The sequence below is a fragment of the Budorcas taxicolor genome, chromosome 23, assembly GCF_023091745.1.
Source record: "Budorcas taxicolor isolate Tak-1 chromosome 23, Takin1.1, whole genome shotgun sequence".
Classification (NCBI taxonomy): domain Eukaryota; kingdom Metazoa; phylum Chordata; class Mammalia; order Artiodactyla; family Bovidae; genus Budorcas; species Budorcas taxicolor.
This window is the reverse complement of record NC_068932.1, coordinates 23,247,774-23,269,141: the sequence shown is the minus strand read 5'-3', so window position 1 is coordinate 23,269,141 and position 21,368 is coordinate 23,247,774. Positions and strand designations below refer to the sequence as shown.

Below are 21,368 nucleotides of genomic sequence, written 5' to 3'. Positions count from 1 at the left end.
CACACACACACACAACCTCGAGAAATGAACAAGAACACTTTCACAGAACAGTGATTATTTGTGACTGATTTTAATATTATCTGTTGATTTTTAATAGTATCTGTTGATCTTAGTAACAATACTCCAGAGCATGAGACCCTCAAGGTCAAGCAAATACGAAGGAAGTGATTCAGAACAGAGGTCAGCACATTTCCTCTGCAAAGGGCTAGACAGTAAATATTTCAGGCTCGCGGGCCATGTACGCTCTGTTGCAACTACAACTCTGCTGTTGAGCAAAAAGGAGCCATGTGAAAATGAATTAACAGGGCTGTGCTGCAGTATAACGTTATTCCGGATAGGAAATTTTAATTCTGTATCATTTTTACGTGTCACAAAATATTCTTTTGACTTTTTGACAACTGAAAAAATGTTAAAAAAATTTTTTTTTAGCTTGTAAGCTGTAGTTTGCCAATCCTTGATCTTGAAGGTGTCAAATGCAAAGCTTCTGAGTATTTTTCTGGACAAAGTAATGATCAAGAAAAAACTAGGTTAGAGACAATTTGCTTGCTTTTCCTAATTGCTTGCTTTCCCCCCCTCAAGAATCATGAGTCTTTACATTACCATTTCATGCCTAAGGCAAAACAGTGATGACTAATCAGGCTTGTCCTGGGGAGAAGGCAATCACAACCTGGAATTTTCCTCTGTCCCAAATTCTCTTTAAAGTCAGGCATCAAAAATCAAGCCAAGCATTCTGAATCATTTTCTAGTGTCAAAGGTCATCATCATCCCTGAACTGAATCAAGACTATCCTTGAAACACAAGTTCAGTATCTCATCTCAGGAAGCCATGTATGAAATCAGTCTCATCAAGGTTTAAAAGAAGTGAGCTGAAGTGTAAACATAAAAGCGCATAAATGTCTAGATTATCTTTCTTACACTGAGGATTACCCCTGGGAAACACATAAATATGCAGAGACACACTTGGTATTAAACAGTCTCTGTGAGGAAGGATGAAAAGAATGTAAACACACAATTAACAATATTCTCTATTATGAAAGCTCTGATTATTCTCCAAGAGTCAAAAGGATAAAACACATAGGGATTGGGGTTGTTTAAAGAACACTATAAAGATGTGAGGAAAAAAATAAGATCCATTTGGGAAGCAGGTCAAGAGCTAAATATTAATTTTTTTTTTTAAGGGTGGATGGAAGACTTTAGTTTTAAAATTAGGGACATTCCTTTTCTAGTAGGCCTGAATAAAATGACTGCTTTGAGCAAGGCTGGCTTTGTCCTTGGTGCTCCAGGCCACCTGAACAGTCCCTTTTCCCCTCCAATTCAAGCTTGAAAAGCCCAACAGGACACAAAGAGCCCAAATTCTCCTTCTCTATACCACCTTTGACAGCCCCTAACATCTCAGGCCTTGGGCCATCTTTGGCATTAAGAAACTCTTAAAAGAGTATTACTTTGCCAAGAGTGAGGCTAAGGAAATTCAACAGTTGTGGATTTAATAGGACAGAATGCAGGTTCAACGTCCAGCCCAGGATGAAGCCTGTGTGTGTGCTAAGTCACTTCAGTCATGTTTGACTATGTGTGACCCTAAGGACTGCAGTGCACCAGTCCATGGGATTCTCCAGGCAAGAGAATCCTGGAGTGGGTTGCCATGCCCTCCTCCAGGGGATCGTCCGAACCTGCATCTCTTAAACATCTCCTACACTGGCAGGCGGGTTCTTTACCACTAGCGCCACCTGGGAAGCCCTAGGATCAAGCCTACTCCTGTGCAAATAGGTGTGGATACCCACCTTCCCTGATCCAAGCCCACCTCCCAAAAGGCAGAGAAACAGAACGAGAAAGACACGCTTTTATTGTATACCCTAACCTGTCCTGCTTTTGCTGCATACTCTGCAGTGACAACACTAACCCAGCAAAACTACGTCTGCAAACTTCATCTCTATCCTGACCCATGGGTGCTGGAACAAGGAAATTTCAACAGTTGCTATCCACAAACCCTTCTCAGTTTTTAAGCATTTGAATTATGACTTTAAGTAGAGACAGAAACTTAACTGAAACAATTTGCCTAACTGTGTAAAATGAAAGTCAAGAATGGAGCTCTCTGTTTAGGGCAAGTAATGCCCAGCTCAGAAGCAGTTGGCTTTAAAAAAAAAAAAAACATGGCCAGTTGATATTACAGGACCTGCCTCTTCTTCCTCTGCGGTGGAAGGACTGGTGTATACTTGTAGGTGGTACCCAGCCTACACACACTGTGTGTTATTAGAAACAGACAACAGCTGGAGAGATGTCAGATGACTCACAAACAACATGGCGAATAAAAGCAAAGGTTTGGGAAAATTATACTCAGGCGACGGTACTCACTGTATAAATCTGTTTCATCTAGAATCTCAGATTTGATGATTTCTTCAATCACATCCTCTAATGTGACAATTCCCAGAACTTCATAAAATGGATCCCCCTCTCCCTCATTGTTTACTCGCTGCACAATAGCCAGGTGAGATTTACCTTTAAAGAAAAGAAAGCAAAGAGGTAATTTTCAGAGGTGATTTTCTGAATTTCCTGAACGTAGTCTTATAAAGGATTATGTTAAAAAAACAGCAGCAAACACAGATACCAGATTATCAAAGTCTACCTTTCAGCATTTAAAAATGGTTTGGAAATGTTTGTCCACAAACAAATGGAAAAGCTTCATGGGCCATCAAAAGTAAGACCAGTTAAGCCAAAACAGCATCATCATCTACACACCGGGTACCACCATGGTGCCATCTGCTTCTTAATGGAGTTGGTCTCTGGTTATGTCAGCTGTCCCTTTGTGACCATTTAGCAACTGCTGCTTTACCTGAGGACAGCAGTTCTCAAAGTGTGGTGCCCAGGACCCTTTTAGGAAAGTCAGAAAGGCCAAATCCTTTTCATTTAGATTACTAAAATGTTCCTGGAGTTTTCTACTGTGCCGGTATTTGCACCAATGGTATAAAAGTGCCTCAGCACAAGTCAAGGCAGCGGTAGTAGTGGGTCACTACTAGTGGTCACTGTCTTCTCTAACACACACACACACACACACACACACACACATACACACAGTAAAAGGGGTAAAATCTGTTCAAGTATCCTTTAAATTAGGAGTCTTGGATTAAAACATACACATGACTATATATAAAATCTATAGCCATCAAGGACCTACTGTATAGCACAGGGAACTATACTTAATATCTTGTGAGAACCTACAATGGAAGAGAATTTTTAAAAGTATATAAAACTGAATCACTTTGCTATATAGCTGAAATTAACAGAACACTGTAAATCAACTGTATTTCAATTGAAAATTGTAAAATAATTCTTTTCCAGAGGGAAAAAAATATCCTTGATGATACAGTAGAAGTCATCAGCTTCATTAAATCTTGATTCCTGGGACCTGTCTTTCAATATTGTACATGACAAACTAGGAACCATAAAACATTTCTGTTGCATTCTGAAGTATGACAGCTGTTTTGAGGAAAAAGACTCAGGCAAATTGAGTTGCAAGTTGAATCAATTTATTCACCAAACATTTTAAAGAATAACTACCAAGCTACGGTAATTTAGACTTGGATATTTGGCAGACATTTTCTTGAAAATGAACACGATGAGCCTATTACATTCAGGAAAACAACAGCAGTGTTCACTGCCAAACATAACATCTGAGCTTTCAAGGGAAAATTAGGATTTCGGGAAACTTGTATCCACCACTGTGAAACTTGAGAGCTTCTCAGTGAAGACTTACCTGATGGAGACAGGTGGCACTATTAACAAATGTGATTTGTAAAGTACTGAACAATAAAATGTGTCAACAGTTCAAAGATCTGCCTAACTCTGTGAACCAGTATTCTCCAAATGACCATGGCCATGATGTGACCAAATCATGCATGGGTAAACGATTTATTCAGGATGCAATGCACAACAACGGATTTTAAAAAGACTTTTTATTTTGCAGTAATTTTAGATTTACAGGAAAGTGGCAAAGACAGAGTTCTTGTATACCCTTTACTCAATTTCCCCCTCCCATTATTAACACCTTACTTTACCATGATATATTCATCAAAACTAGAAGTTGACACTGATACGGTAACAGTAAGTACATTCTAGATTTTATTTGGATTTCACCAGTTTTTCCATTAATGTCCTCTTTCTGTTCAAGTATCCAGTCTTGAGGACCACACTGCACTTAGCTGTTGTGTCGTCCCAGATTCCTCTGGTCTGTGACGGTTTCCCAGTCTGCCCTTGTTTTTCATGAGCTTGACAAGCAAGTAGTTCTGGTCAGGTACTCTGTAGAATATCTTCTGATTTGGACATATTTTTCTGATGTTTTTCTCACGATTAGACTGGGATGATGAGCTTTTTCGTTACAGGACATCGGGGCTCACATCATCACAGGCGACGTTCGCGGTCACTATGTGGCCAAGGTAACGTTTCCCAGGTGTCTTCACTGCAAAAGTTACCAATTTTTTCCTTGTCCTCATTCTACTCTTTGGAAGCAAGTCATTTGGTCTAGCCCACCCCCAGGGAGGGTGAGTGGTAGGAATTAAGCCCTACTTCTTGGATTCAGGGAATAGCTATACACATTACACAGAATTCTTTTGTAAGGAAGATTCTGGACCAAAAGATTTTAATGGAACAGGGCAGCACAAGTCCACTGGCATAGTTTCAGATGATACATTGCAACTAACCTTAAAGAAACTATCACTTGGGGAGTTTGGGGTTATTATCAAAGAACATCCAAATATTCATAAAGGTTATTAAAATACCCCTCCCTTTTCAAATACATATCTGTGTGAGGACAGAGTTTCTTCACATACCTCAATAAAACAGTGTATAGCACAGACTGAATACAGAAGAGAATCTAGCTGCCCTCCATTTAGCTTGATAATAAGCAATATACAGAAAGGCAACCACTACTCTCTTTACTATTCAAGTTTTGAAAAAAGTTATCTTTAATAAAAATGCTATGTTAACATGTAATGGATTCATGGTTGTCCCTTAAAAATAAGTAAATGTTTAAAATTCCTCAGGTTTAATTTCAAATATAGTCAACATCAAAAAGATATCCTATAAGAACACATGCTGTGAAACTGACCACTTCTGGATATGAACTCTAGTATCACCACTTTAGCTACCACCAGCTGTGTGATCAGGACCAAGGCCTACGTAACTTTTCGGAGCCTCAGTCTCCTCTTCTCTAAACCCAGGCTCAGGATAACTGCTGCCATGCAGGATTATCGTTAGTATCAGGGATAATGCACCTAGCAAAGGCAGGGACTGGGATCAACTGGGCAATCAATAAATGGTAGCTTATATTAATTTATCAATATTCTTCCTCAATTCTAAGGCACTATCAACTATTACCAGCTTAGTCAGAAAGAAAAAGTCTACTACATTAAATGTGCACTGTGATAGAAACAAAAATTACCATATGTAAAATAGATAGCCAGTGGAAATCTGCTCTATGACACAGAGAACTCAAATCAGGTGCTCTGTGACAATCTAGAGGGGTGGGAGGTGGAAGGGAGGTTAAGAGAGAGGGGACATATGTATATCTATGGCTGATTCATGGTGAGGTATGGCAGAAACCAACACAATATTGTAAAGCAATTATCCTCCAATTAAAAATTTAAAAATGAAAAAAGGATGCATTTCAATTTCAAAAAGATCTTTTAAAAATATTAAATTTATCTCATACACCAATAATTGGTTTTCCTAACACAAGGCATGAGGGCAGCTGAGATGTACCAAGTTAAGCCAAGGAGACATCATATCTGGAAACTTCATGATCATTTTAACATTATATTATTTTCTTTAATTGGAGCATAATTGTTTTACAATGTAAATTTCTGCTGCAGGACAACATGAATCAGCTATACATATTCATCTATCTTTCCCCTTTTGAGCCTCCCCCTACCCAACATATTATATTTTTAAATGACAGGGTGAGGTCTTTTTGGAGGCAGTGGGAGTGAGGGCGCGTCATTTAAATAAACTTTACTTCAAACTGGGTGAGTTTGCTCAGATACAACCAGTCAAACTAAAAATATCCTGAAGGCCAGTTCTGATGAAGTTCCCAGCATCTACTCAGAGGCTGGCTTTGGGTCTGTGGGTTCATCTGCCCTTTCTGCTCTGCCTCAGACCCCTTTGCAGGCAACGTTGTCTGGAGACTGAGAAGTTAAGATTGTTAGACAATTAGGCATCCTAACAATCTGCATCCTTAGTGCGCTCACACTCAAAGAATGAAAATATTTTGAGCAAATGAGACTACAAGGGAAACTTATCAGCAACAGATACATAAACACCGCATCAGGTCAAGTCACTTCTAGTCTAGTCAGTTTGGTTAGGTCAGTTTCTCCCATCTGCTTTCCCAAGGACCCAAACATAAGCAGTTAAAAATTCTTGGTGAATGCTGTCTGTCGAAAGTTAAATTCTTTTGCTATTCCCAGCTTGTGATCATTTAAAAGGAATTTTCCAAAGCAAGGTCTAATATTAGACTCAAAATGAAGTTTCCATTCCACTGAGGCGCTATTCTCACCAAAGTAACTACCGCATAATCAGATTGTCTTGGAGCAATTCGTTTAAATGCAGATGGACATACTTGAAATACCAGCTCGATAGCACCAACAGATCTGACTGGAAAAGGCCTTACTCTAGAAACTATTCATGTAAGCTAGGCTTCTTGGATGGAAAATTAAGTTTTCTTCCTACCTTAGTGTTCCCTTTCACACCCCCACCTCCAATGTTGAAACTTCTTCATCTGCCCCAGAGTCACATATTTTTAGCTTTGGAATTCCTGGTGAGAAGTCTTGTTTTCTAACCTTCTTCCCAGTAAGCAGTACCAAAAAAAAAAAAGATATCCCTCTTCTCTAATCATGCTTTTGGAAGACAGCAATATAAGGGACCTCTTCCCCTACTTAACCATTCACTGCAGGGAATTCAGCCTTTGGCCTCATCAGTGGAACCATCAAAGGGAAAATATAAACTTATCAAAACAGAAATTTAACGAACTGAGCTCAAATAACACCATTCTTAACCTGAGCATTGGAGGGATTAAGCCAGGATTGAAAGCAGCAAAGCAATTTTGGGGAAACTAATAAAAGATATTTATAAACCAAAAACTGGAAAAGATTATGAACTGATGGATTCTTAACTTCCAAAGAGAAGAATAAAAACATAGCAATCAGCACAAATATACGACTACAGGCATGAAATAGCACTAAAGCTTTCCAATATAGCTAGATTATATAGAATGAAGCAGACATTGCTGGCACAATTAGGGCTTAGAGACAGCCCTTTGTGGCTAGATATAAGGGGTCTTGCAGTATTCATGTCATTTCAAACTGTCCTGAAACTTATACCTACAGCCTCTCTCCATCTAGTCTGGTCCTAGATGACTAACGAAATACTTAAGTCAGACCTAAGAGAATCTATGTAGGCCTCTCCTCAGAGTATAGGGCTCCATAAACACATTTCCAGTCAAATTCAGTATTATTAATTTGACTATGAAATAATCACCTAGATTTTAACTGCTATGTGTTCAAAACAGGGCACTTGCACAGATGAAATTATAATAACATGTCTTCACTGTGAGGTAGGCTAAGTAAAATCATCTATATGCAATAAAACTAGGATCAAATTTCTGCCTCCGCTTGCTCCCACTGCTCCCCAAATCAAAGTACTGCGTCATCTCTCTGGAGAATCAGCTCAGAACTGTTGCCGGTTGCCACGCTCGAATCTTTTAACCTTACCACAATGCTAGGCTCAGATTCTGAATGACAGATACCATTTGTATTTTGATAGGGATAATTAACTAGGTAATGATTAGGCTGACAAAGGGTACCTTAACCACCTGATGAAAATATGGACTCATTTGCTCTCATGCAAGTTTGATGTCAATCAAGTGAAATGGAACAGCAGGCAGAGTAACTGAAACACCTAAGGCAGAAAGCCAAGTGAGCAGATGAAGTAGAATGGAATCAGGAAAAACCTGACACAGCTGAGCTAATAACAAGCGACAAGCAGTAGTCCAAACGACCGAGCAATGTGAGTGCAAAGCAGACAGGGTCTTAAAATGCCACTTGAACAGCAGGAAGAAAACAAACAAACAGAAGATTCAACAATGAGAAACTAAAGCCAAACATTTTACATCTGCCATGGCTGCTGTGCCCCACAACTGTAGGCGTGCAAGACCTAACAGTTCCCGTGAGGTTGTGCAGCGTCATGCATGCGTGTAAGTTGCTTCAGTCGTGTCCAGCTCTGCGACCCCGTGGACTGTAGCCCACCAGGCTCCTCTGTCCATGGATTTCCCAGGCAAGAATACTGGAGTGGGTTGCCATTTCCTACTGCCGGGCATCTTTCCGACCCAGGGATCGTGTGTATAAAACAGATAACTAATGAGAACCTACTGTAAAACACAGGGAACTTCACTCAGTGCTCTGTGGTGACCTAAATGGGAAGGAAGTCCAAAAAGTAGTTGGAATCAAGATTGCTGAGAGAAATATCAATAATCTCAGATATGCAGATGATACCACCCTTATGGCAGAAAGTGAAGAAGAACTAAAGAGCCTCTTGATGAAAACGAAAGAGGAGAGTGAAAAAGCTGGCCTAAAACTCAACATCCAAAAAGCTAAGATCACGGGATCTGGTCCCATCACTTCATGGCAAATAGATGGGGTAACAATGAAAACAGTGTTTATTTTCAGACAGACTTTATTTTCTTGGGCTCCAAAATCACTGCCGCCATGAAATTAACAGACACTTGCTCCTTGGAAGAAAAGTTATGACTAACCTAGACAGCATATTAAAAAGCAGAGACATTTCTTTGTCAACAAAGGTCCATATAGTCAAAGCTATGGTTTTTCCAGCAGTCATGGATGGATGTGAGAGTTGGACCCGAAAGAAAGCTGAGCGCCGAAGAATTGATGCTTCTGAACTGTGGTGTTGGAGAAAATTCTTGAGAGTCCCTTGGATTGCAAGGAGATCCAACCAGTCAATCCTAAAGGAAATCGGTCCTGAATATTCATTGGAAGGACTGATGCTGAAGCTGAAGCTCCAATACTCTGGCCACTTGATGAGAAGAACTGACTCATTGGAAAAGACTCTGATGCTGGGAAAGACTGAAGGCAAGAGGAGGAGGAGACAGAAGACGAGATGGTTGGATGACCTCACTGACTCAATGGACATGAGTTTGAGCAAGTTCTGGGAGTTGGTGATGGACAGGGAAGCCTGGCATGCTACAGTCCATGGGGTTGAAAAGAGTTGGATGGGACTGAGCAACTGAACTGAACTGATATGTGTATGTATAGCTGATTGACTTTGCTGTAGAGCAGAAACTAACACAACATTGCCAAGCAACTATACTCCGATCAAAATTTAAAAAAAACAACAAAAGTGATTTCAGTGATCTCAGTGACAAGGATGGTGGCCTGGGCCAGATGGCAACAATGGAGGGGGTGGGAAGTACTTAGAATCTGGGTGTATATTTTAGATTAGAGCCAACAGGTTTTGCTGTCGACTGAATGTAGGCAGGAGAGGTGGCGACAAGCCAGGGCTGACTCTAGGATTTGGGGGCCTGAGCAGTGGGAAGGATAGAGTTGCAATTTATAGAGGAGGACTGTGGAAGGTACTCGCCTGGAAAGAAATCAGTTCAGTGTTAGACAGGTTAAGTTCAAGATGCCTATTAGACTTCCCAGTGGAAATATCAAACAGGCAGTTACATACCTAAGTGCAGAATTCAACAGAGTGTGAGCCGTGTGGGTTACAGATGAAGAGTGAGAACTCCCAGAGAAGAAAGGCTAGTGAAGCCAGACACCAGTGGAGATCACCAAGAGAGGGGGTGTGTGCAGCCTGAGCCCAGGGCAGGCCAGCGTCTCTAGGGCAGGAAGTGGAGATACAGTCAAAAAGGAGACTGAGAAGGAGGGGCTGGTGGCGTGAGCAAAGAAGAGAGACATTGGTGTTTGGAAACCAAATTTTTTTAAAAACTACTTGAAGAAGCTGAAAAGTGGCCAACATATCAAAAGATCATGAAAGGTGACTTTGGGAACAAAAGATGTTCAAGCCAAGAAAGGTCATATATGAAGAATCCAAGGATCACCATCTCAGTGTTCGATCCATGCGATTCCCACAACATCGTTCCTTCTTCTAACAAGGACAAACACACTGGCCTGCTTCTGCCAGGGCGCCTTCACCTGAGAGCAAAGACCTGTGTCTTTAGGCAGAGTCTTTGTCCTTCCTTAGTAACACCTCCCTATTCTAAGTGCCACCTCTGGAAATAGGGCCATTGGAGCTCCAATCACCCAGCCTTAAAACTCTGAGTCACCTTTGCCTCTTTTCTCTAGATCTTTTTTCCTTTCCTTTTGAATGAAGAGTAGATGAATGAATATAAACCTACTTACAATAACATGTAGGGGCACTGAGTGCAGCAGTGCCTGCATGGGAACTTTAAGGAGGTCGCCATTATCTTCATTATCTCCACCAAGGCCTCAGGTCAAATAGCAGGGAGGGAACACAGCCCCACCCATCAAGAGAAAATTGGATTACAGATTTGCTGAGCATGGCCCTGTCCATCAGAAGAAGACCCAGTTTCCCTCTCAGTCAGTCTCTCCGATCAGGAAGCTTCTATAAGCCTCTTATCCTTCTCCATCAGCGGGCAGACAGACTGAAAACCACAATCACAGAAAACTAACCAATCTGATCACATGGACCACAGCCTTATCTAAATGAAACTTACTGAAACTATGAGCAATGCCGTGTAGGGCCACCCAAGACGGACGGGTCATGGTGGAGAGTTCTGACAAAACGTGGTCCACTGGAGAAGGGAATGGCGAACCACTTCAATATTCTTGTCTTGAGAATCCCATGAACAGTATGAAAAGATAGGACACTGAAAGATGAACTCCCCAATATACTACTGGAGATCAATGGAAAAATAACTCCAGAAAAAAAGGAGAGACAGAGCCAAAGCAAAAACAACACCCAGTTGCGGATGTGACTGGTGATGGAAGTAAAGTCCGATGCTGTATAGAGCAATATTGCACAGGAACATGGAGTGTTAGGTCCATGAATCAAGGAAAATTGGAAGTGGTCAAATAAGAGATGGGAAGAGTGAACATCGACATTTTAGGAATCAATGAACTAAAATGGACTGGAATGGGTGAATTTAACTCAGATGACCATTATATCTACTACTGTGGGCAAGAATCCCTTAGAAGAAATGGAGTAGCCATCATAGTCAACAAGAGTCCAAAATGCAGTCCTCGGGTGCAATCGCAAAAACGACAGAATAATCTCTGTTTCCAAGGCAAACCATTCAATATCACGGCAATCCAAGTCTATGCCCTGACGAGTAATGCTGAAGAAGCTGAAGTTGAATGGCTCTGTGAAGACCTACAAGACCTTCTAGAACTAACACCCAAAAAAGATGTCCTTTTCATTATAGTGGACTGGAATGCAAAAATAGGAAGTCAAGAGATACCTGGAGTAACAGGCAAATTTGACCTTGGAGTACAAAATGAAGCAGGGTAAAGGCTAACAGAGTTTTGCCAAGAGAATGCACTGGTCATAGCAAACACCCTCTTCCAACAACACAAGAGAAGACTCTACACATGGACATCATCAGATGTTCAACACTGAAATTAGATTGATTATATTCTTTGCAGCCAAAGATGGAAAAGCTTTACACAGTCAGCAAAAACAAGAACGGGAGCTGACTGTGGCTCAGATCATGAACTCCTTATTGCCAAATTCAGACTTAAATTGAAAAAAGTACAGAAAATCACTAGACCATTCAGGTATGACCTAAATTAAATCCCTTATGATTATACAGTGGAAGTGAGAAATAGATTCAAGGAATTAGATCTGATAGAGTGCCTGAAGAACTATGGACAGAGGTTCATGACATTGTACAGGAGACAGTGATCAAGGCCATCCCCAAGAAAAAGAAATGCAAAAAGGCAAAATGGTTGTCTGAGGAGGCCTTACAAATAGCTGTGAAACGAAGAGAAGCGAAAGGCAAAAGAGAAAAGGAAAGATATGCCCATTGAATGCACAGTTCCAAAGAATAGCAAGGAGAGATAACAAAGCCTTCCTCAGTGATCAATGCAAAGAAATAAAGGAAAACTATAGAATGGAAACGACTAGAGATCTCTTCAGGAAAATCAGAGATACCAAGGGAACATTTCATGCAAAGATGGGCTTGATAAAGGACAGAAATGGTACGGACCTAACAAAAGCAGAAGATACAAAGAACAGGTGGAAAGAATACACAGAAGAATTATACAAAAGAGATCTTCATGACCCAGATAATCACAATTGTGTGATCACTCACCTAGAGCCAGACATCCTGGAATGTGAAGTCAAGTGGGCCTTAGGAAATATCACTACGAACAAAGCTAGTGGAGGTGATGGAATTCCAGTGGAGCTGTTTCAAATCCTGAAAGATGATGCTGTGAAAGTGCTGCAGTCATATGCCCACAAATTTGGAAAACTCAGCAGTGGCCACAGGACTGGAAAAGGTCAGTTGTCATTCCAATCCCAAAGAAAGGCAATGCCAAAGAATGCTCAAACTACTGCACAATTGCACTCATCTCACACACTAGTAAAGTAATGCTCAAAATTCTCCAAGCCAGGCTTCAGCAATTCGTGAACCATGAACTTCCAGATGTTCAAGCTGGTTTTAGAAAAGGTAGAGGAATCAGAGATCAAATTGCCAACATCTGTTGGATCACTGAAAAAGCAAGAGAGTTCCAGAAAAACATCTACTTCTGCTTTATTGACTATCCAAAGCCTTTGACTGTGTGGATCACAGTAAACTATGGAAAATTCTGAAAGAGATGGGAATACCAGACCACCTGACCTGCCTCCTGAGAAAACTGTATGCAGGTCAAGAAGCAACAGTTAGAAATGGACATGGAACAACAGACTGGTTCCAAATGGGGAAAGGAGTACATCAAGGCTGTATATTGTCACCCTGCTTATTTAACTTATATGCAGAGTACATCATGAGAAATGCTGGACTGGATGAAGCACAAGTTGGAATCAAGATTGCCGGGAGAAATATCAATAACCTCAGATATGCAGATGACACCACCCTTATGGCAGAAAGCGAAGAACTAAAGAACCTCTGGATGAAAGTGAAAGAGAGTGAAAAAGTTGGCTTAAAACTCAACATTCAGAAAACTAAGATCATGGCATCTGGTCCTATCACTTCCTGGCAAATAGATGGGGAAACAGTGACAGACTACTTTTTTGGGCTCCAAAATCACTGCAGATGGTGAGTGCAGCCATGAAATTAAAAGATGCTTGCTCCTTGGAAGAAAAGTTATGACCAACCTAGATAGCATATTAAAAAGCAGAGACATTACTTTGCCAACAAAGGTCCGTCTAGTCAAGGCTATGGATTTTCCAGTAGTCATGTATTGATGTGCGAGTTGGACTGTGAAGAAAGCTAAGCGCCGAAGAATTGATGCTTTTGAACTGTGGTGCTGGAGAAGACTCTTGAGAGTCCCTTGGACTGCAAGGAGATCCAACCAGTCAATCCTAAAGGAAATCAGTCCTGAATATTCATTGGAAGGACTGATGCTGAAGCTGAAGCTCCAATACTCTGGCCACTTGATGAGAAGAACTGACTCATTGGAAAAGACTGATGCTGGGAAAGGCTGAAGGTGGGAGGAGGGGACGACAGAGGATGAGATGGTTGGATGGCATCACTGACTCAATGGACATGAACTTGAGTACACTCCAGGAGTTGGTGATGGACAGGGAGGCCTGGTGTGCTGCAGTCCGTGGGGTCACAAAGAGTCGGACATGACCGAATGACTGAACTGAACAATAAAATGTATAAGACGCACAGTTCAATGAGCAGTTACAGAACTACCACCCACGAGGGATGAAAGGGGTCAGGAGGCAGGAGCAGGAATGGGGAACAGGAGGTGATAGGAGAAGTCGCTAAGGAAGGTGAGCAAACCTAGGCAGGTTCCAAGGAGGAACACAGCCTACCTGTGGCCTCTTCATCAGGATCTCCTTCCCAGAACCCCTTCTCTTTGTTAATGGCAGGTCTCCCCAGAATAGATGTCCTGGTGGTCCAGGAACATTATTTCCTGGTGACTGAGTGCCAATACAATCTCAGAACAAGGGAAGCAATGCTCCTGCTACAGTTAGCCTATGCGGAATACTGTGTTCAGGTCTGGGTCTCTTTATTTTATGACGCAAACTGAGAAGAGGACTACCAAGATCTTGTAAGATGTATAAACTATGGCACATGAGGAGGAAATGGAGGCTAGAGACATTGAGCCAGAAGAGAAACCTGAGCCGGGGTGGGCAGGACAGAGGCCTTCAAATCCCTGAAATGGAAAGCGAGCCTTTGGTTCTATGCCTCCTCGCCTGACCACCTCCTCAACCAACTCACACCTCACTCACCACAAGGCTGTCTCCCCTTCTGAGATCATCAACAACGCCTAGATGACAGGGACCCCTGTGTTCCTCATCTTTGTATCAATCTTCATCCGCAGGCCCCACCAAGTCTAGCACAATACCTAACAACCACCTCCCCCAGGACACAAAGGTAATCCTTACTAAACCACAACATAACCCTATCATTCTACAACTCAAAAGTGCTCACTTCCCTTCAATGACTGAATTTAAAAGAAAATGTCTTCGAGTAGGGTTCAAAGGCTGTCAAGAACCTGGTCCTTAACTGCCCTGTCTTTCCCTCTTTTGGTCTCCAACATACTCCTCTTAGGGCTTCCCTGGGGGCTCCGATGGTAAAGAATCCACCTGCAGTGTGGGAGACCTGGATGCGATCCCTGGGGTGGGAAGGTCCCCTGGAGGAGGGCATGGCAACCCATTCTAGTGTTCTTGCCTGGAGAATCCCGTGGACAGAAGAGCCTAGCGGGCTACAGTCCATGGGGTTGCAGAGTCAGACGTGACTGAGCGACTAAGCACACGTACTCTCATGTTCTTCTGGCCCAGCCAATCAAATGACTTGATTTTCTCCAACCGTAACCTCCATGGTTTCATTCATCCCCACAGAACACGTAGGAAGGAACCTCTCCTCAGGGGAAGGGAACAAAGATCACAGTGGCCCAACCCCTGCACACGCAACCCCCAGGGCTGCCCCTTCCTTGGCCAGACTGTCGTATCACATCCACACCTAACTCCTGCCAAAGCCACACCTGGACTCCGGGAACGCCTGTGTCTCTACACCCAGACTACACTTTTTTTTTAACTTTTTATTTTATATTGGAGTATAGCCAATTAACAATGCTATGGTCGTTTCAGGTGCACAGCAAAGCAACTCAGCCAAACATATACATGTATCCATTCTCCCCCAAATTCCCCTCCCATCCAGGCTGCCACACTCATATGACTCTTAACAGTAGATACGTCCTTATCCTACCCCTCTCCCTCTCAACAAGTGCAAAATCAAAAGAAAAAGAAACCCTGGATTACAAGCTATATTATACAAAACAGCTAGTTTCTCACAGGTTTTCATAATAAACACATGGATGAATTCTTACACATGTCTTGCAGATCTTCTACTGACTTATACGGTGACAGATCTATTATTATAACATGAGTAAAATGGTAAGATTTGTTTAATGAGAAAGAAGCAACACAATTTCACTTAGAGAGCTACTACCGTGCTATTTCTGTCCTCTTTAAAGACAAAGTGAAGAAAAAAAAACACCCCAAAATTTCATTTCTTTTTAAAGTCTTACTTTACCTTACCATCCCCACCAGAGCTAAGTGCATTTTTTCCAACTGAATTTTCCCACCATAAAATACACCAGAAAAAATGTGACACGGATCTTAAAATAGTCCTATATAAATAACACAGGAGTATATATATAGAAGCACTTGCTGTATATAGAAATCACTGGTTTTAAGTGATGATAACTGTTGCTATTCCAAGAGACAAAAGCCCCCTTTCACCAAAAGTTCAACTACTTTTAAAAATTCCAACATCCACCCAGTCAAGCTCTCCCTAGCAGGACAGCTTCTCCATCGCAGGTGCGTTGGGGTCCCTCCACCCCCGACAACCTCACTCCCAGTTAGGTCATGTCTGCCAGGAGCTGACTGGGGTGAAATATGGAGTCATGGTTTCCTAACACTTTAATTTATGAGGGTGAGGGCAGGAGTTGATTTGATGCAGACAGTATTTCTTAATTGGGCCGTTTCCTGGGTAGAACCCTAAATTTATCTACTAACTTAGATTATAACAGCTTTCAGGGAACAGATCCTGCTGTTCATAGGCCAAACTCTGAGAGAAAGATGGCAATCACTTGCTGAGGTCCTCAGCCTCTAAGGGACTTAAAAAAAAAGAAAAAAAGCAAAGCCTACACCTTCACTAAAGGTGACCACAGAGTCCTAAGCAGAATGCACGGAGCCCCCAGGAGTCAGAGCACTTGGGCCTGTTGCCAGGGGCCAGGCTCAATGCTAAGGGCTTTCTTGGTGGTTCAGTGGTCAAGAATCAGCCTGCCAAGGCGGGAGATACGACAAATTCTATCCCTGGGTTGGGAAGATCCCCTGGAAAAGGAAATGGCAGCCCACTCCAGTATTCCTGCCTAAAAAATCCCATGGACAAGAGTCTGCTAGGCTGCATGAGTCAGACATGTAAGTCATGTCCTATGTGAGTTGTGAGTTGTGAGTTGTGAATCTCACGGAAGTCATGAGTCGGACACAACTTAGCGACTGGAGAACAACCACCGCCCCAGTGCTGGTCCCTGGAGGTTACCTGATTGTCTGAGCCTTCTTTCTATTTGCTATAAATACCTGTTTCTTAACATTTAAACTGAGTTTGGTCCCACCTTCCCATTTCTTAACTGTAGTTTCCTATTCTATATCCCTAAAATAGAAATACCTGAAAGGCATTTCAAATAGAAAATATCTTTTAAGACAATCCATGAATTACATCTGCAGATATCTTTATAATGTTACTACTGAATTATTTTTGACTGATGGAATTTCACTTCGCCACAAAAATCTGATATAGTTGGATCAGAAATATACACTGAGAAATTCCAATCCACATGATTCTCAGATTTTGACAGCTGTATCAGTTGAGATTTGGGGAAGGCGTGGCTGCCATCAAGGACATCAATATCTACATCTAGAAAAGTTTCTGAAATACATGAAAACTATAGGCAGTTGCCTGGCAGAGAGGCACACAAATACTCACTAAATGAGTGAATCCGCACATTTACATAAATACTTCAAACAGTTTTATTTTCAATCTATACAACTTTCTGGGCTAAGATGGTATTTGTCCCACAACTACCTCCCTCCTGCACACTTCCAATGGTTTCCTCTTGATTTACACTTTAAGTGTGTTATTGTCCAACTCCTTCTCGACCCCATGGGCTGTAGCCCACCAAGCTCCTCTGTCCACGGGGTTTCTCAGGCAAAAATACTGGAGTGGATTGCCATTTCCTTCTCCAGGGGATCTTCCCAACCCAGGGATCAAACCCACTTCTGCACTAGCAGGCAGATTCTTTACCACTGAGCCATATGTAGTTTATTCAAGCACAGGACTAAGATATATAGATGTCTACCTCCTGAAGAAAACATGACTATTTTTTTAATGGATTAAAAATTAATCATATTATAAAAGGATTGCTTTATAAATTTTTTTTCTTTTTTTTTTGGCTGTGCCAAGTCTTGGTTGTGGCACATAGGACCCAGCTCTCCTGACTAGCGATCAAACCCGGGTTCCCTGCATTAGGAATGTGGGGTCTTAGCCATCAGACCACATGGGTAGTCCCTAGAATGGATGATTTTTCAATTAGAATTTTAGTTTGAAATAACTGTGCACTCTTATACAGCTGTGAAAGATCTCATGTGTTTTCAACCAGGACACCACGTATACTCTTGCCCATCAGCTTCTGCCACCAAGAATATCTTGTGAAACAAGAATATCTTGTGGCAACACAACATTACCACCAGGATACTGACCCTTAGACACATACAGAGCATTTCTATCAGCACCAGGACCCCCCTGTTGTCCTTTCACAGCCTCATTCACTGCTCTTCCCACTCCCCAGAAGAGATCATTTTAATAGCTTCTCTGATAAAGTAAGCGCTTGGTTTTCCACTGGCAGTTGGCTCTTGAGCTTTAGCTTTTAAGTTTAAACAAATATTTAAAAACTCACAAAATAGGAATCAGTAGGGAAACATTGTTCAGTCAACAAAACCCTGTTTTATGTGCAACTTCTGAAAACCCAAGAGTGGGGTTCGGTGCCGACAAGATTAACTAACCAGGCTCCCCTGGTGGAGGTACTTGGCAGGCAGTGCTACAGCTGGGGGTGCTCAGAGAGGACTGCTTGTAGAGAGCAGCGGACACCAGCCCTGATTTCATGAACGCTGCAGAAGCACCTCTGCGGCAGTTATTTCTCAGGCAGCTCCTCTCGCTTCTCTGAATGGGATGGATTTTTGCTGTGTCCATTTGGCTAGGTAACTGCCCTCAACAATTCACTTAAACATGAATCCAGGCGCTGATGTGAAGGGATTTTGCAGATGCAGTTGAAGTCTCTAACGGGTCGGCTTTAAGGGTTGCCATCCTCGGTGGGACTGACTCAACGTGCTGACAGCCTTAGCAGGGCGAAGGCTTTCTGAGGGAGAGATGGCTTTCTGCCTGCTGAAAGCCGCTGCAGACCATGCCCATGGGGTTTCCACCTACTGGGATCTTCCCTCCCTGACAGCCTGCCCTACCAACTCTAGACTTTCTTAGACAGCCTCCACAATTCCGTAAGCCTGCTCCGCATAAGAAATTCCTTAATGAATGTGTGCGTCTGTCTTCTACTGGTTCTGCCTGTCGAACCATGATCGACCTACTCAGGACCCACACCACCAAGGGATTCAGGAAGCAGAGACCAAAAGAAAACTAGGATTATGGACTAAATTGTATTTCCCAAACCCAAGGCAATGGATGACTGATTATCTAGGAAGATAATATGTACTTCTATATATACTAAACGCCAGAGAGACTGCTGAATGAACTTCCTGGTAGAATAGCAAGTGAAGTAACCACTAGGAACAAAATATTAACTTAAACCGAAGTTGTATTCAAAAGACAAGAAACCAAATCATTATGAAAACAATAGTGTAATGCAATTATCCTTCAATTAAAAACACATACATTAAAAAAAAGCCAAATCGTTTGCTTCAAACCATCTGCATGGACTGCCCTATTAACAAGAGCCCTGTGGTTCTCCCACCTAACTTAGGGTTCCAGGCCACAAATAATGGATGGCCTTGCATTCCCCCATACCACCACCAGCTGTTCATTCTCTTTTGCTTGTTCTTCAGTCTTGCTGCCAGATACATTAGCCAGAAACCCAAAGTGGGGCAATTAATATAAGATTTCGGTCACTGTGTGACTTGCTTAAAGGTCCATCCAAATGATTTGTGAGAAAAATGTTGTGAACCAACAGAACAGAAACTGTAGTTTTTTCCATTATTCTCCTCTCCCAGAGTATTTAAAGACTTGGACTTTCCCATCTTTAGGGGAAATATTTTCTTATAAATAGTGAGGCATGCCGGGCATCTCCACTTCATCTTTTTTGGTGGTCCGTACCACTCACTGCACACTCACTGGAATGTTTTCCTAGTAAGTGATCGGCAATGGAAAACGTGGCTAAGACAAAGGATGGCTTTCGGGATGAGATGATGGGAACCTTCCCATCTTTCCCAAGAGATAAGCAGTTCTTCTATAGAACCAAGGGTCTTATTTTAGAACCAATGAGTCTATTTCTGTCTTTTCCTTCAGACTTGTAGCTTTCCTAAGGATGATAAATGAGGAATGACTGTGTTAGTGAGTTAACAGCCCAAAAGATGAGTAATTGCCCAACATATCCTATAATAGGAGATTCAAAAACCAGAAATATATTTCCGTTGCTAAGGTAAGACCAACTATCTCTGCTTTACTTCTTCTCTTCCTTCCCTGTGACCTAGTCTTTGGATCAGCAACATTCAGAACTTTGTGCTGCAGTGCAAAGCTCTCAATATTGACTGAACTAATTTCTTGGACGATTTTTACAACATAAGGAGGCAAGATCAGTAGTTATATAAAACATAAAAATATGGTTCTTTTTTGATACAGTGAATAAAAATTACCTAAGTCCAGATGACTTGCTAAAAAATACTACAGACCAAACTACCTCATACATTTGCCTTAGAAGCAGGCATTTTAAGGAGAGAGGTGAGGTCATCACTTCTTTTAAAACCTGCTTAAAGGGAAAACTAAAGGCTGGTTTTGTTCAGAAAAACCTTATCCCCTTTTCTTATTCAAGTCTCCTCTTTTCAGAAGTCCTTTCTGATGACCTCGAATTGTAATGAGGAAATGGAATTGCTGTTATAAATTTGCTAATTATGTATTATCATATCATTAATAATCACATGATATGAAGGAAAAGGGCTAGCAAAACTGGCAAAATATCACTGAGTCCCGATGTTGCAAGGAAAAATGAAAAGTCGATTTCAAATTCTCATCCAGTGCCATTAACCTCATCTGCAAATTTTGTGCAAACAATAAACTTAAAAAAATACAAAAGGGGGCAAAAATACTGAGTATTTTTCTTGCTGATCTGAGACAATAGAAGTCTTAGCATTTTACTTTTCTGTTTCTTTTCCCCAGAAACCTCAAGCACTTCGTCATCAAAGAAGAGAAAAGAGATAAAACCAGATGACTTAAAAAACCAAAACTTTTCTCTCTAAAATTCTTTCACAATTCCTCTCACCATTTCCATTATCTATCTTCCCCCACAAGTATCTCTTAAAAATATGTCAGAGATAAAAGAAGTTTTTGTATAAGGAAAAACATCCAACAACAGAGAACCCTGATTAAATAAATTCTCATAAATCCATATAATGGACTACTATGCAGTCATTAAACAAGATTAAAGTAGGTCTACCTGTTAATGAAAAGTTACCCAAAATAAAGGAAAATAAAAACAGGAAAAAACAGGAATACTTTACATAGTATTATCTTATTTGTATAAATTGTATATGTATAGGAAAATTCTGGCAAGGAATAGCTGGTGAGCAGATACTTCAGTTCAGTTCAGTCGCTCAGTCGTGTCCGACTCTTTGCAACCCCATGAATCGCAGCACGCCAGGCCTCCCTGTCCATCACCAACTCCCGGAGTTTACTCAGATTCACGTCCATCGAGTCGGTGATGCCATCCAGCCATCTCATCCTCTGTCGTCCCCTTCTCCTCCTGCCCCCAATCCCTCCCAGCATCAGAGTCTTTTAGTCTTATCTAAAATGTCTATGAGATTCCCTTGAAATTCAGTCTTGTCCCAAATCATGTGTCATGGACCAAAAATGCTCAGGACATTTTGGACAGGACCAAATGTCCTGCAAAGGAA

General features: G+C 41.6%; 1 protein-coding gene across 1 annotated transcript in view; it reads right to left on the bottom strand.

Annotated features, from left to right (window-relative positions):
• CNNM2 (cyclin and CBS domain divalent metal cation transport mediator 2) overlaps positions 1–21,368 on the bottom strand; it is a 167,157-nt gene that overhangs the window by 25,402 nt on the left and 120,387 nt on the right. The window contains exon 2 of the mRNA XM_052660895.1: positions 2,349–2,492. Coding sequence (XP_052516855.1) covers positions 2,349–2,492 — 144 coding nt within the window. The remainder of the gene's footprint in view (positions 1–2,348; positions 2,493–21,368) is intronic.